Raw genomic sequence first — 15,443 nt, 5'->3', positions numbered from 1 at the left:
ACCATTTAAGACCGCTTTGAAGGCTTTGCCCCACAAGGAATTTGATTTATAGTAAAATCTAGTCCCAAAATAAAGTAAAATTTTCTGGAATTTAGGCTATGTTCACACGGAGTATTTTGCCGAAAACCGCGTCGCAAAACTCGGCAAAAACGGGCCGAAAATGCCTCCCATTGATTTCAATGGGAGGCGTCGGCGTCTTTTTCCCGCGTGCAGTAAAACTGCCTCGCGGGAAAAAGCAGCGACATGCCCTATCTTCGGGCGTTTACGCCTCTGACCTCCCATTGACGTCAATGGGAGGCAGAGAAAGCGTATTTCACTGTGTTTTATGCCCGCGGCACTCAATGGCCGCGGGCGAAAAACGGCACGAAAATCGGCGTACAGGGAGAGGAAAATCTGCCTCAAAGTTCCAAACGGAATTTTGAGGCAGATATTCCTCCTGCAAAATACCCCGTGTGAACATAGCCTTACACTTCTGAAAACAAAAAAAACAAACAAACCTTATTTTGAAGTTGGATTAAACTATAAACAATATTTTTTATGGGACAACACTTTTAAAACAGCCGCAATACCCAGATAACATGAACTTCTATTGAACTAAATTTAGACCAGCAAAGAACCCTATGGCGCTCTAAATTCATTTCAGTTGAACCAAAGGGGGTCCACGTCTGAATGCCCTAAAATAGGGTTCCCATTCTCCTGGGAATGGGCAAAAAGTCTTCAGTATGCAAGGGTGGGGACAAAAACTAAAAGAGTGAATTCAGATCCTGCAGATCTTTCCCAGACTTTCAACGCAGATGACACACCGAAAATCTATGACAATTTCCAAATCTGAAGCATGTCAATTCTGCTGCGGATTTGTTGCAGATTTCACCCTTTGCAATGCAATGGTAAAATCTACATAGAAAACAACCAGATTTTTGTTGCCACGTCTGGACTCACAATTAGTTTCTCGCAGATTTTACGCCTTAGATTGAGCATTTGAAGCCTCTGGCTGCCTGCCTGGAAGTGAGCAATATACTGCACCTCAGACAGAGCTTTCTGCTAGAAGAACCTTTTTTTATTTCCGCTTTGCATACAGGAAATGGTGCACCTAATTTTCTCTCTAAGGATCCCTTTGCACGTATTTTTATGTGGCATTTTAAAACACATGTAAAAAATGGCTGCAATTTTAAGCACTTATTTTATGGAGTTTTTTTACATGCGTTTTTAGTGACTTTTTAAAAATCTTTTCGTACAAGCGTTTTTCCAGGCGTTGGGGTCCCGTTCTGCCGTCAGAACGGGACCCTGAGCGGACACAAACTGACACCGACGGAAACCAGAGTTTCTCTTCATATCACCATTGCTTTCAATGCTGAAGGAGCCATTGCCCGTGGTTTGTCTCTTTTGTGCACCGGATCCGTCGTTTTGCCGGAAGCAATAGCGTAGTCGACTAGCAATCGTGATGGGAATGGAAACCTCTGGTTTCCGTCGGTGTCAGTTTGTGTCTGCTCAGGGTTCGTCGGAACGTCAGAACGGGACCCCGACACAGATGTGAACAGAGCCTTAGGGCCGGTTCACATCAGCGTTTGCTTTACGTTCAGGGGTTCCGTCAGAGATTTCGTGGAACCCCGCAAACGTAAATCACAGCTTCCGTTTGCATCACCATTGATATCAATGGTGACGGAAACATTGGTAATGGTTTCCGCTTGTCACCTTTCCGGCAGGTTTTTGTTTTTTCGACGGAATCAATAGCGCAGTCTACTGACTGGAAGATGCGACAATTATTATGGGGCTTTCTCCTCTTAATAAATGTGTTGCAGTTTTTCACTAACTTTTCTAAATATTATGTATGAAAATAAGTTCCCCCCCTTATCTATAACCGGAATCGTTGAAAAAAACAATAAATGAGGGACGTAATCAATAAATGCACCTGAAAATTTAGAAGAATCAAACTTTGGAAGAGTTTAAACGCAGAGAACAAATGTGGAAGCGAAATATATATTTACACGCGGCAAATTTGTTGCGGAAATTTTTAAGACTATTCATCTAAATCGGGTTTGCGGAAATCCATGGTGCAGAAACAACCTCATTCAGATGTATGGAGTGGATTATTTAGTCGCAAAAATTACTGCAAGAAATCCGCCAAGTGTCGATTTACCCTAACGGGTACGTTCACATGTTTTCCGCAGCAAATGGTTTAAATGATAAAAAACAAAAAAGCAGTAAACTCACCTTACAAATGCCCTGGTGCTCCTGTGGGTATAATTCCCTAATCCCCCACCGTACCGTGTTCACTCAGCTCCAGCGATGACATGTCGACACGTGATTGGTGCAGCGGTCATGTTTTAAGATGACACGTTATTGCTGGGGGACCGGGGAAGCGTCACCATGAGAGCGCCAGGACACTGGTAAAGGGAGTATACTGCTTTTTTTCTTTTAAATGATTATCCACAACATTGGATTTTGCTGTGGATCTGCAGGTAATCTGTAGTAAAATCTGCCACACTAGGAATTGATAGAAGATTTGTTATTTCTCATTGAAATCAATGAGGAACACGCACAATAAAGTTGGGCTTTTTACATGACAGAAACGGACATGTGATTTCAAAATCTGCATTGCATGACAATTTCCACAAGAATGTGGATGAAATTTGTTAAAATCTTATCCACTTGGCTGCTACTGTAAAAGCTGTGGAATTTCTGCACAGAAAGTCCAGATGGAAATTCGGCAGTGTTTACGCTATGTGTTTTTTGCGCCCCCATATTACAGACGTTACACCAGAAACTCCTGTAGATCATCAGAACAAGTGTTCGGCTTCAAGCACTCGACCATGCCTGTAATTACGACCCGTTTTTACAGGCCATGCTCTTATTATAAAGTATAGGAGCACGGTCCGTAACATAAAAAAAAAAACAAAAAAAAAACGACATTTCCTATTTTTTTGGGCAGGTTTCTACAGCACGGACACCCTCCTGTAGACATATGGGAAGGTGTCCGTCGGCCATAGAAATGAATGGGCCCGTAATTACAGACCGTAATTATGGGCGATTTTATGGTCATGTGCATTGGGCCTTAGAGCACAATAGGCTTTTATAGTGCTCTAACTCCAGTTCTCATGTATGGCAGGAGGTCCTTCAAAAAAAGCACTTGTATTACGATCACGTGAAAGCAGCCTAAAGAGGAATTTTAGCTATAGTTTTCTTCTGACATGTCAAAGACATGCTGGAATATAACACTAGGGGAGGCCCAGGCTAGATAAAGGGGCCATTTTTTTATTTATTTATTTTAAAACACCACAGCTCCTTCAATGCTGGTCTGAGATTTCCATAACTTCAAATCTTCTATACAGCATCTCAACTGGTTCAACGGCGACTTTTCACTCTTGCAAAAAAGAATAAATTACCTTAAAGTTGAACTCAAGCTAAAAACTTGAAGTTCGCTTTTTGTCTACAGATTGGGTTAGAGGGAGAAGAATCATCAAGACCACGTAGTAAGTGAGCAGCGCCAGTGATGCCGAAGATGGATGTCATCACCACAACCCTGGTGCCGTGCAAAATAAAATACTCCGGTCTGACCCACGTATTTTGTGTGCATGGAACAGGGTTTTTGTAGGGTTACAATGCCTAGTTTAGGCAAGCCTTTTCATCGCACTGGCATTGCTGCTGCTGTAGGACTCCAAGGACCACACCAATTCTCACAAAACCCCTTTAAAAGTCCTTCATCAAAATATGTAACAAAAATTAAAAATAGTGTGTAAAATTAATTTTACTACAATGTTTATTTTGTTTAACAACAAGTCTATTGATTATGCTTAGTCACTTCAGGTGTGCCAAGATTTTGTATTTAACAATTCCAATACAAACGATCAGCTGTCCAAATATAACAAAGTCAAATTAAAGGGGTTGTGCCACCAAGACAATCCCTATCCATATGAACTATTAGGACATTTGGACGTTGTAGAGTGGCCGATCAGGACCCCCATCTATGAGCCACAGCAAAGAGCCGCTAAGTAGTTGCAGCGCCGTTCCTTTGGAGCCAATCTGCAGCAGCAGCTGCTGGGAGTTTCAGAAGCCGGACCAGCAGCGATCATCTGCTTTGTAAAACTGCTGGAAATCAGCGGATATTACTCAGGAAAGTTTTGCTCCATTGGCATTACAAGTAAAGCAGTGACCATGTAATATATGGCTGGACCGAGTATGCCAGAGCAAGAGCCACACTTACCTAGTGACTCTGGCTAAAAGGGGGGGGGGGTCCTCTATGACGTCCTTACGTCCCAATAAAGCACATAGCATAAAGCCTTTTTAAAGTATTTTACTATTCTAGAACCCATTATTGAGAAGGTAGTGCTAGTGGATGCGGATGAGGATAGAACAATCTACAGAGTGATGGCTTAATGCGTGATAGAATAAACCATCAGTCTTCTTCAGGTATAGTAATTGCTAAGCACTCCCAAGGCTCACAACAAATCCTCTATTCATACTGTATTATCATGCCTTCTATTGGTATTTTAGTGACATGTTAATACCAGGTTTATTATGATGTATATAGTATTTTCTATTTGAGGCACATAGTATTTATATTTTGTATTAAGTATTTCAACATTATTGTTAACGCACACGACTGGATGACACTCGGGCTGTTTTTCACGTCATACGAGTGGCACCCGATAGTTTTCACAGACTCGTTCAGTTCAGTGGGTGAAAAAGAGTCTGTGAAAATGGACCCAACTCTGAGATCCGTGGAAGGATGGAACATGTTCTATATTTTCACGGATCATAGACGGTGCTCTGGCAGCACACGTGGTCGTGTGCAAGAGCCCTGGAGTTCACATCTGTTTTGTGAATACTGTGTTTCTATTTCATCATTGAAGCAGAAGAATAGAAATCAAGCTGTGACGGATCCGGCACCCGACAGACTTCTTGATCGCAGCTTTCAGGGGAATAACGGTGGAAGAGATGAGGTTTCTCTGATCTCTGTTGTTAGAGCGGGGCTGCGGTTGTGTAATACAGCCATTGCGCTGCTCCTAAGTGCGCGCGAGGTCAGCATGAGGTGACGCGGACGGCGCTGCACTAATGAGTGGAGGCGCAGGCACTGAAGACAGAACATGGGGTGTTTTTGTAGTGCGCCAGTCATGTTTTGTCTTCAGTGCCAGCACTAATTAGTGCAGTGCTGGTCGCGTACCATCATGCTTACAGCGGGTGCACTTGTCAGGACTATTGCACAGCCGCTACCCCGCTCTAAACAACATTTATGTATTACTATACTAAGCTGTGCGGCCGCACAGCTTAGTACCGATATACATGAAATAACGGTATTGAACCGTTTCAGGGTGCACGGTATCGAAGTTTCGATGCATCGTGCATCCCTAGATACAACTGTACAGCTTTGTTTTCCAAAAACAATTACATTTCAATTGGTGTAAGGTCTCTGTCACACAGACCTATTTTTTGCATTCTAAAACACATGCAAAAAACTTCAGAATTCAATTCACACTTATTACTCTCACCCACAATCCTGCACCTCCTTACATCTCCGTCTACCACCCTACTCGGGCTCTACATACTGCCAACGACCTTAGATTAAAATCCTCCATAAGCCAGACCTCCCACTCCCATCTCCAAGATTTCTCTCGCGCTGCACCAGTCCTCTGGAAGGCGCTACCCCAGACAATCAGATTAACTCCCAATATCCACAGTTTTATACGTGCCCTGAAAACACATTTTTAGACAGGCCTATAACATTCCCTAATCTGACTCCTTTCCTCGGCTCCATTAGTCATCAGAATAAGATTCCCTCACACTCCTTCTCTTCATGTCCGTCATACACGGATCCTGGCTGGTGACCGGCTCATGCAGCTTTATGTTACCACCCCATGTGTATAAAAGATGGCTGGACCATTGTACTGAACAAACACTGTTACACTTTGTCTCCCTTATTTCCTCATAGATTGTAAGCTCTTGCGAGCAGGGTCCTCACTTCTCCTGTCTGAATTGTAAATTAGCTTTGTCACGATGTAATGTCTGATATTGTCTGTTTATGTTCCCTCTAAATTGTAAAGTGCTGCGTAATATGTTGGCGCTATATAAATAAAGATATTATTAAATAACACTGTGCATTTTAAGCATTCTTTATGGCATTTTTTTTTTACACGTGTTTTTATCCTGGCATTTTTTAAGTTCTATAGAGAAGCTCATGGAGAAAAAACACCAGAAAAATACGTCACACCTAGAGCATGCTGTGTTTTGTTAAAAACGCCACTTACCCAAAAACACTATAGGGCAGATTATGAAGGCTGGCGTTTCATATGCCAATCTAAGAAATCTGCTCCACTTGAGTAAAATGCGACAGATTAAAGGGGTTTTCCAGCCAATACAAATTGATGGCCTATCTTCAGGATAGGCCATCAATAGCTAATGGGTTGGCAACTGAGTCCCAGGACCTCCGCCGATCAGCTGTTTTGAAGGGACCACAGTGAATTGTCGACACGGATGTTACCGGCAACTCACAGGTATTGCAGCCTTTTCCCCCATTCTCTTCAATGGGAGAAAAGGCTGCAATACCTGCGAATCGCCGCGTGTCGAGGATTCACAATGAGCAAGAAGAAATGAAGGTGAAGCAGCGCTCGTATGAACTTATACTAGATTTGTCGGGCTGCTGGTGAACATGCCCCTTTTACTAAGCTCGGCTAAGAGCGGGTTCTGTGAGTCTTTGGATCTACCTAATATTGATCATATTTAAGTTAATGAACTTAGACGTGATCTAGATTAGGTGGATCCTGTGTGTGAGAGTCAGCTGGACTGACGGAGTCGCCGGAGAAAAAGATACAGTTTCTACGTAAACATAGAAGCTGTATTGTAAAGAGTATATAAAATTTTTAATAAAAGCCAATTTAAAAAAATGCTTAGAATAAAAAAAAAAAAACATTCAAAGGTGTACATAGCCTTTAAACTAACATCCGGCCACAGTGTTTTTAACCACCCTAAAAAGGCGAGAAACAAAAAAAAAAATACAGATAAAACCGCCAGTGAAAACGGCCTTACGCAAACTTTTACCATGAGAGTGCACTAATAATCTAAAGCAAAGATTACAGATGAATATATAAACTATACCAAAAGAACAAAACATGAAGAATATGTTAAGAGCCCAGTAGTATAGAACTATAGCATAGTTCTAAGGAAAGGAATATCAATCATAAAGAACATAAATCTGTGTTCATCCTTTGATACAAAGAAAAACCATATTACAGAAAGTGCTTGAGTGGCCATATTCTGCTTTTTCATTGTTCTATCTGTATGTAGAAAAGCTGGATAACAAACAGTTAACATTATGGCTCTCATAGAGGTCCCCAACTTCTGTAAAACTCTGAATGGCCAATCCGACCAGATACGCAGCGACATCACACGCTACATACAAGACTGATGCATACTGAGGCAGATTTGCTGCTCAAGAATCGAGGAAACACCACGTGAGAAAGCGATAAAGGCCATATTGACATCCAGCTTTCAATTACAGGTGGATGAGGGTGACAATGCTTTAAAAAAAGGACACCAATGACTAATTTACAGGTAGTTTAGAGGTAAGTTGGCAGCCTGTTTGCCGATATTCTCAGAAGCATACTCATTCTACAACATGGGAGTTTCACGTTAAAGGCGCTTTAGACAATCCCAACTTGCTAGAAGGGTCCCTTGACAATAAGCAGATTACATGTTCCACTGCTGGGACCCCCAGCCATCAGCTGTAATCTGTGGGCAAGCCTGGCAGTAAGGGCGGATTTACACGAGCGTGTGCGTTTTGTAAATCAGCTCCGTGTATCATGATCATATGGTGCGCAGCTGCGTGCTTTTCACGCAGCCGCCATCATTAATGACACTCCGTTTGGATGTTTGTAAACAGAAAAGCACGTGGTGCTTTTCCGTTTACGTTCATTTTTTTACTGCTGTTGCGCGAATAACGCGCGTCCCACGGAAGTGCTTCCGTGTGGTGCGCGGGATTTTCACGCACCCATTGACTTCAATGGGTGCGTGATGCGCGAAAAACGCAGAAATATAGAACATGTCGTGAGTTTTACGCAGCGGACTCACGCTGCACAAAAATCACGGACAGTCTGCACTGCCCCATAGACTTGCATAGGTCCGTGCGACCCGCGCAAAATTCACGCGGGTTGCACGGACGCAAATCACGTTCGTGTAAATCCGCCCTAAGTGTTCAAATTCCCTGCAGCGCCATCACAAGGGAAAGCAAGCATTACACTGCGCAATACGTATCAGCTGCGTGACTGTACCTACTATCCACCAACAGGTGCAGGTACACACACATTATATATATATATATATATATATATATATATATAAAATAAATCGCCTGCAGTCTTGAACCCAATGTTAAGCTTTTATATAGAGATATAATAGAAACTTTTGCAACCAACACTGCCTGTGTATAATATTAGTATTCCTTACATACACCATGCTAGTGCAGCACAATGGATATCAGAGGAGACAGGACTTTGCTCAGCAGCACAGCACAATGGAATAGATCACACTGACACGGAGCAGAAATCGGACAGGTGTAAACAATAAGACACAAAGGCTTTCTTCACTCCACACAGCATCCATGAAGTTACCCGGTACAGGGTGCCAGTCTGGAGTGGTGACGCTCACTGACACATGATGACAGCCCACCGCTCAGCGTTCTCCCCTTTTGACAGCTACTCACTTTTTCCGAGCCTTCTCCTTCTTTCCTTTCGGCCTCCTCTTCCGGGCCTGCATGGCCAGCACTGGAGAAAAAAAAACAACCCAGAGAAGACACGTTATAATAGGAGGACAGAGCCAGTCGCGCATCCTGACAATGGTGCCGGGATGGAAGTAGAGCAGCAAGTAGGCTCAGTGTCTTACCCTTCCCCGAGCTCATCTCCTCCTTGTTCTGCGCGGCGCCGGCAGGAGCTCTGTGCACGCAGGCGCAACCCTCAGCTTCCATGGGTCGAATAAGATCGCGCCGTACAACGCGCTGCTTCTATACACTGCGTCACCCGCTCCCTCCTCTGACTCCTCTCCTAGGCAACCGCTGCCTCCTCTGACTACAACTGCGCAGAGAGCCTAGAGGGCACTCTTGCCTTACGACTCGCTTGTTTGTGGCTGGGAGGACTGGAGGTCAGGTGGCGGGTGAGAAGGCAGCTTTCCCACGTGTAGTGAGTGAGGGGACGTGTGCGAGGCGTTATCGGCAGGCTACATTATCATTTCCCTGGCAGACACATTCTGTCCGTTCTCCGCTTCCAGCACCAGTCGACACGACTACATAAAGGGCCGCGACAGGTCAGTATGGTGCAGACAAACAGCGGCCTGGACTATTGCAGACCAAGAGGACGTCTATACCGGCCTGCCATGTTGTGGTGCTGACCGTGTTTACACGTAATGAATGCATGAGGCACCAGGGTTTTTGTACAAGGACGCCATAAATAGCATGGATTTTATTTTATTTTTATCATATGATCGCTTTCTCATTTATATGGGGCAAATGGGATACGTTTAACTTGTTGCCATTTGGATTTGAAGTAATTTTATGCTGTGTAATTGTGTTTTACCAAAAGAGATGCTTTATTTCTGTAAAATGTAACAGCCGGATAGGCCACCGGGAAGCCAATTTGTCCAAAGTGACCCAGCAATGAGGACATTTATGGAAAACATTTCAAATAGGCACATTGGCTATCTGGATTGTAGGGTCAAGGCTGGTCTACACGGGCAGATTGACAATATAACAAGTCCATCGGCATTTGTTAATAGGCCCTTTTACACAGGCGGATCTGTATAGAGACGAACGATCGTTAATAAGATTGTTCGGTCCCCATACAGTTTGCATCATTATCTGCAGCACATCTCCTGTTTACACAAGGTGAAGTGCTGCCGACAGCAACAATATTTTAAATTTTTAAAACAATACAATCAGCAGATGAATGAGTGTTTCTATGAACGCTTGTACCCGATAACTGGCCGGTGTAATAGAACGCTTGTTTGGCTGATTATTGGCCTGTGTAAATGGGCCTTAAAGGTCCTCTTATGCGGCCCGTACTAGGCCGTGTAAACCAGCACCGATCAACGTTACTCCGATCGCTCGTCCCCATACATTTCTATCATGATGACAGCACATCTCCCTGTTTAATATCTTACACTTGTAAAACGATATAACCAGCAGATGATTGAGCGTTTGCTCGTTCATCTCCTGATCGCTGCCCTGTTTACACGGGGCAATTATCGGGAACCAATTGCCTGATAATTGGCCAGTCTAAAAGGGCCTTTAGTCTTTGTAGATGACTCTTGTTTTCAGGATTTTTGTCCACTCTACTGCTAAAACCACTAGATAGGGGAAGGGGAGATAAGTCGGCGTTCTGGCTGAAAACAACCCTGGGGATGAACTTTTAATCATTACGTGCCGAATGTGACTCTGCTGTAACCTCTTCCCTCTGGAGAAGCCGGACACTATACGTTTGGCACGTAAAGATTAAGGCTTCATGCGCACGGCCATTCCCATAATTAAAAAATAGGACATGTCCTATTTTTTTTTGGCAGGTTTCTACGGCACGGACACCCTCCCGTAGACATACGGGAAGGTGTCAGTTGGCCATAGGAATGAATGGGCCCGTAATTATGGGCAATTTTACAGTCGTGTGCGTGGGGTCTAAAGCTTTAGTTCCAGTGTGTTTCTTTCAGCCAGAACGCTGACAGATATTCCCCTATGTAGTGGTGTCAGCAGTGTGGGGAGGACCAATATCCTGACATATTCCCCATAGCCCCTTGGAGACACTACCAATTTTCACATTTTAGTTTTACATTGTTGCATTACAAGAGCCTAGGCCTGGACAAGTTTGTCAAAAATAAAAATGTAAGTTTTTTTTGTTTTTTTTATTCAAGTTTTAGGGGCGATTTTCAATCTTCTTCTTTTTTTTTTTCTTAGATTGACCATAAAACATACCAAGACATCTCACCAGAATCACTTCACATTGGTGACATGGGACTGGAAACAGGGCCGCCACATGCGTCAGATTGTGTTGCAGAAATTTCTCAGACTCAAAATCCGGTCTATTCATCTGAATGGGGTTTGTGCAGCCGATGCTTTCTGTATAGGGACAAACCGTCATTAAAGGGGTTTTCCCATCAGGCACATTCATGACCTATCCAAAGGATATGTCATTAATGTCAGATAGATGTGGGTCCCACCTTTGGGACCCGCACCTATACCTAGAACCGGACCCTCTAAGCCACGTTCTACCGCTCTGTGTTGCGGCTGAACCGTGTGATTTCTGACCATGAAGAAGAAAACGGCGTAACTCGCTGAGCTACGCTGTTTCCATCACTCCCATAGTAGTGAATGGCAGTTGCGGAAGCAGCGTAGCATGCGAGCTACACTGTTTCTGTAACTACCGTTCACTCCTATGAGACTTACAAAAACTCTGCGAGCTACGCTGTTTTCTTCTTAATGGTCGGAAATCACACGCTTCAGCCACAAAACACAGAGCGGTAGTATGGGGTTTAGGAGGCCCCGTTCTAGAGATAGATGCGGGTCCCACCTCTGGGACCTGCATCTATCTGACATTTATGGCATATCCTGTGGACATGTCATAAATGTCCCTGATGGGAAAACCCCTTTAATAAGATTGTTCGGTCCCCATGCTCTTTGCATCATTGTTGGCAGCACATCCCCTATTTACATGGATTTCTCCAAGCCCCATTTAGATAAATGGAACAAATTTTCAGACGCAGAAATTTCTGCAACAAAATCTGCCACGTGATTGCACCTTAACCCCTTCCCGCACCTTGGCGTAAATGCACGTCCAGGTGAGCAGTAACTTTGCGCACCTGGGCGTGCAGTTACGTCCGCGCTTTAACAGTTAACCGCTGCGCGGCGCTACACCGCAGCGGCGCTTAACTGTGCAGGGTGTCAGCCCTGCTCTCCCCGTTGCCGATCAGCGGCCTGTCGCCGCTGAAATCGGCAATTAACCCCTTCGATGCGGTGGTCGATTGCGATCACCACATCGAAGAGGTTTACAGCGGATCGGCAGCCCCCCACATGTATTTGCGGGGGCTGCCGATCCTTATCATGGCAATCAGAGGCCAGACAATGACCTCCTGGTTGCCATGTACGGAAGCCTCGGAGGATCAGCCTCCGGCCGGTCCTCCGATGCTTCCTGTCAGTGTGACTGTCACGTCACAATGACAGTTAGAACACATTACACTACGTGTGTAGTGTAATGTGTTCCAGCAGCGATCAGAGCTGCAGGTCTAAGTGTCCCCTAGTGGGACAAGTAAAAAAAAGATAATAAAAATGTTTTGAAAAACTGTAAAAATAAGTTAGAAGTGACATAAACAAAGAATGCTTTTTTTCCTATAATAAGTCTTTTATTATAGGAAAAAAATGAACACGTTAAAAAAAGTACAAATATTTGGTATCGCCGCGTTCGGAACGACCCCAACTATAAAACTGTAATATTATTTTTCCCGCAAGGTGAACACCGCGAAAAAAATAAACGAAAAACAGTGACGAATCACAATTTTTTTGGTTACCAACCCTCCCAAAATATACAATAAAAAGTTGCATGTACGCCAAAATAGTACCGATACAAACTACAACCCGTCCCGCAAAAAACAAGCCCTTACACCGCTTTTTTGACTGAAAAATAAAAACTAATATGGTAACACAAAAAATAATTTATTTTATAAAGAAGTGATTTTATTGCACAAACGCTGCAAAACATAAAAAAATTATATACATCTGGTATCGCTGTAATCGTACCGACCCGCAGAATAAAGTATAATGGTCATTTATAGCCCAGGGTGAAGGCCATAAAAAAACGAATAAAAAACATTGTCAGAATTGATGGTTTTTGGTCACCTTGCTTGCCAAAAAATGGAATAAAATGTGATCAAAAAAATTTCTCGTACCCCAAAATGGTACCAATGACAACCTACAGATTGTCCCGCAAAGAATAAGCCCTCACACAGCTCCGGTGGTGAAAAAATCAAAAAGTTCTGGTTCCCAGAATTGCAAAATGTGCAGAGTGTTCCAAAAGCAGATGAGATCGGGCGCCATTTATCAGTGCGACACCGGCCACATATCTGCGGATTATTATTTATTTACTGCATTATTATACCCTCTTATTATACCCTGATGTACCCCGCACAGATAACATGTACCCTGATGTACTCCGCACAGATAACATATGCCCCCACATTATAAACTGAAACACCAGTGAAACCCCAAACAGAACAACTACCAAGCTACATCTGCGCCCCAAAAGCCAAATGACGCTCCCTCCCTTCTGAGCCCTGCAGCGTGCCCAAACACCAGTCTACGTCCACTGATATGGAATCGCCATACCTGGGAGAACCCGGTTAATATTTTATGAGGTATTTGTCTTCAGTGGCACAAACTGGGCATAACATGTAGTGCACTAAAATGGCATATGAGTGGAAAATTGTAATTTTCATTCCGCACCATGCGCTGCGCATTAACCCCTTCGCGCACCACAACATAGCATGTCGTAGTGTGGGGGGTGATGTATGGAGCGTCTCACGTGAAAAATAAAGAATTTAAAACGGCAAAATCGCTGTTTTTTTGGTCACCTTGGCTCTACCTAGAAATGTAATAAGTGTTCAAAAAGTTGTATGTACCAATAAAAACGACCGCTCGTCCCTCAATAAATAAGGCCTCATACCGCTCTATTGACTGAAAAATAAAAAAGTTATGGCTCTTGGAACGCGGGGAGGAAAAAACCTAAAAAGGAAAAGAAAAAAATGGATCAGTCCAGAAAGGGTTAATTACTTTCTAATGAAAAACCATTTATGACCACACGTGGGGTATTGCCGTACTCGGGAGAAATTGCTTTACAAATGTTGGGCAGCTTTTTCCCCCTTTATCCTTTGTGAAATTGAAAAAAATGCAACATTTTAGTGGAAGAAATGTTGATATTCATTTAATTCTAATAAATCCTGCAAAAGACTTGTGGGGTCTAAATGCCCACTATATCCCTAGATAGATTCTTTAAGTGGTGTAATTTCCACTTTTGGGGGATTTCCACTGTTTTGGCCTCTCAGGGGCTTTGCAAATGCGACATGGCACCCAAAAACCATTTCAGCTAAATTTGAGCTCCAAAAGCCAAATAGCGCTCCTTCCCTTCTAAGCCTTGCTGTGGGTCCAAACAGCAGTTTATTACCACATATGGCATATTTCCGTAATCGGGAGAAATGGTTTTACAAATGTTGGGGTGCTTTTTCTCCTTTATTCCTTGTAAAAATTAAAAATGGCTACCTTTTTTACCTTTACAGAATAATTCCAATGAATTCAGCAAAACAACCGTGGGGTCAAAATGCTAACATAAAGTACAATATGTCACGAGAAAACAATCTCAGAATCGCTTGGATAGGTAAAAGCATTCCGGAGTTATTACCGCATAAAGTGACACATGTCAGATTTGAAAAATCGGCTTCGTCCTGAAGGCCAAAACAGGCTCAGTCCTGAAGGGGTTAAGGCCGGGTTCCAACGAGACGGATACGATGCGTAAAAAACATGCAGCGTATCCGACCTGGAGCCCACAATACGTTCCGTCCGAAAACTGCACCACATTGTGGTGCGTTTTTTCAGACCCAATTTCCGCTTCAGAAAGCAACTGTAAAAACCGATCATACTTAAGAAGGTTCTTGTTATGGCAACACATCCCTCCATTGCTGTCCGGCCTCCCTGGAAGACGCTGCAGCCCATGTGATCTCTGCAGTCTGTGATGCAGCGGCGGTCGCATGGGATGTAACGTCATCCTGGCCGGCCTCCTTTTATAAGGTATCATCTCATGTGACCACCACTGCAGCCTGTGATTGGCTGCAGCGGTCACATGGGATGCAACGTCATCCTAGGAGACCGGACTGCAGGAAGGAGGAGGGCAGCATTCTGGCTAAGGCTGGGTTCACACTACCTATTTTCAGACGTAAACGAGTCATATTATGCCTCGTTTTACGTCTGAAAATAGGGCCACAATACGTCGGCAAACATCTGCCCATTCATATGAATGGGTGTGCCGACGACTTGTAATTTACGCGTCAAACGACGACGCGTAAATTGACTGCCTCGGCAAAGAAGTGCAGGACACTTCTTTGCTACGTAATTTGAGCCGCTCTTCATTGAAGTTAATGAAGAACAGCTCAAAATTACAGGCGTCAAAGTGAAACCAAATCTCGTTTAGCTCCGTGATCTCGCGAGATTTGGTTTCACTTGCCGGAATCTCACAAAAAAAAGAGTCAGAAGTGTCAGGATTCTGAGTACACATGACGTCCAGGCTGGATTTCATGTGTATTCATTATCAGGACACTGTAGTAATGTTAGGGTTTGTGTATGAGGCTGCACATAGCGATATATCTATATCGCTAGTGCAGTGTAAATGAATGGAGAGGAGTGCATGATGCCGATTGGTCAGCGTCATGCACTC

General features: G+C 43.7%; 2 protein-coding genes across 5 annotated transcripts in view; one reads left to right on the top strand and one right to left on the bottom strand.

Moving 5' to 3' along the window:
• SRPK2 (SRSF protein kinase 2) overlaps window positions 1–9,066 on the bottom strand; it is a 159,138-nt gene extending 150,072 nt beyond the window's left edge. For 2 of the 3 annotated variants that reach the window (XM_075857294.1, XM_075857291.1), the window contains exons 1-2: window positions 8,872–9,066; window positions 8,693–8,753 (exon numbers count right to left, since the gene is read on the bottom strand). In XM_075857294.1, the coding sequence (XP_075713409.1) occupies window positions 8,693–8,753; window positions 8,872–8,953 (143 nt within the window). In that variant the 5' untranslated portion in view covers window positions 8,954–9,066. The remainder of the gene's footprint in view (window positions 1–8,692; window positions 8,754–8,871) is intronic. The other variant, XM_075857290.1, reaches the window with a different exon arrangement.
• Window positions 9,004–15,443, top strand: part of PUS7 (pseudouridine synthase 7) — a 109,905-nt gene continuing 103,465 nt past the window's right edge. Inside the window, exon 1 of one of the 2 annotated variants that reach the window (XM_075857295.1) lies at window positions 9,004–9,288. The gene's annotated coding sequence lies outside the window, so the exon portion shown is untranslated. The remainder of the gene's footprint in view (window positions 9,289–15,443) is intronic. The other variant, XM_075857296.1, reaches the window with a different exon arrangement.

The sequence above is a fragment of the Rhinoderma darwinii genome, chromosome 3 (assembly GCF_050947455.1).
Source record: "Rhinoderma darwinii isolate aRhiDar2 chromosome 3, aRhiDar2.hap1, whole genome shotgun sequence".
Lineage (NCBI taxonomy): Eukaryota > Metazoa > Chordata > Amphibia > Anura > Rhinodermatidae > Rhinoderma > Rhinoderma darwinii.
This window is presented reverse-complemented; position numbering and strand designations above follow the sequence as displayed.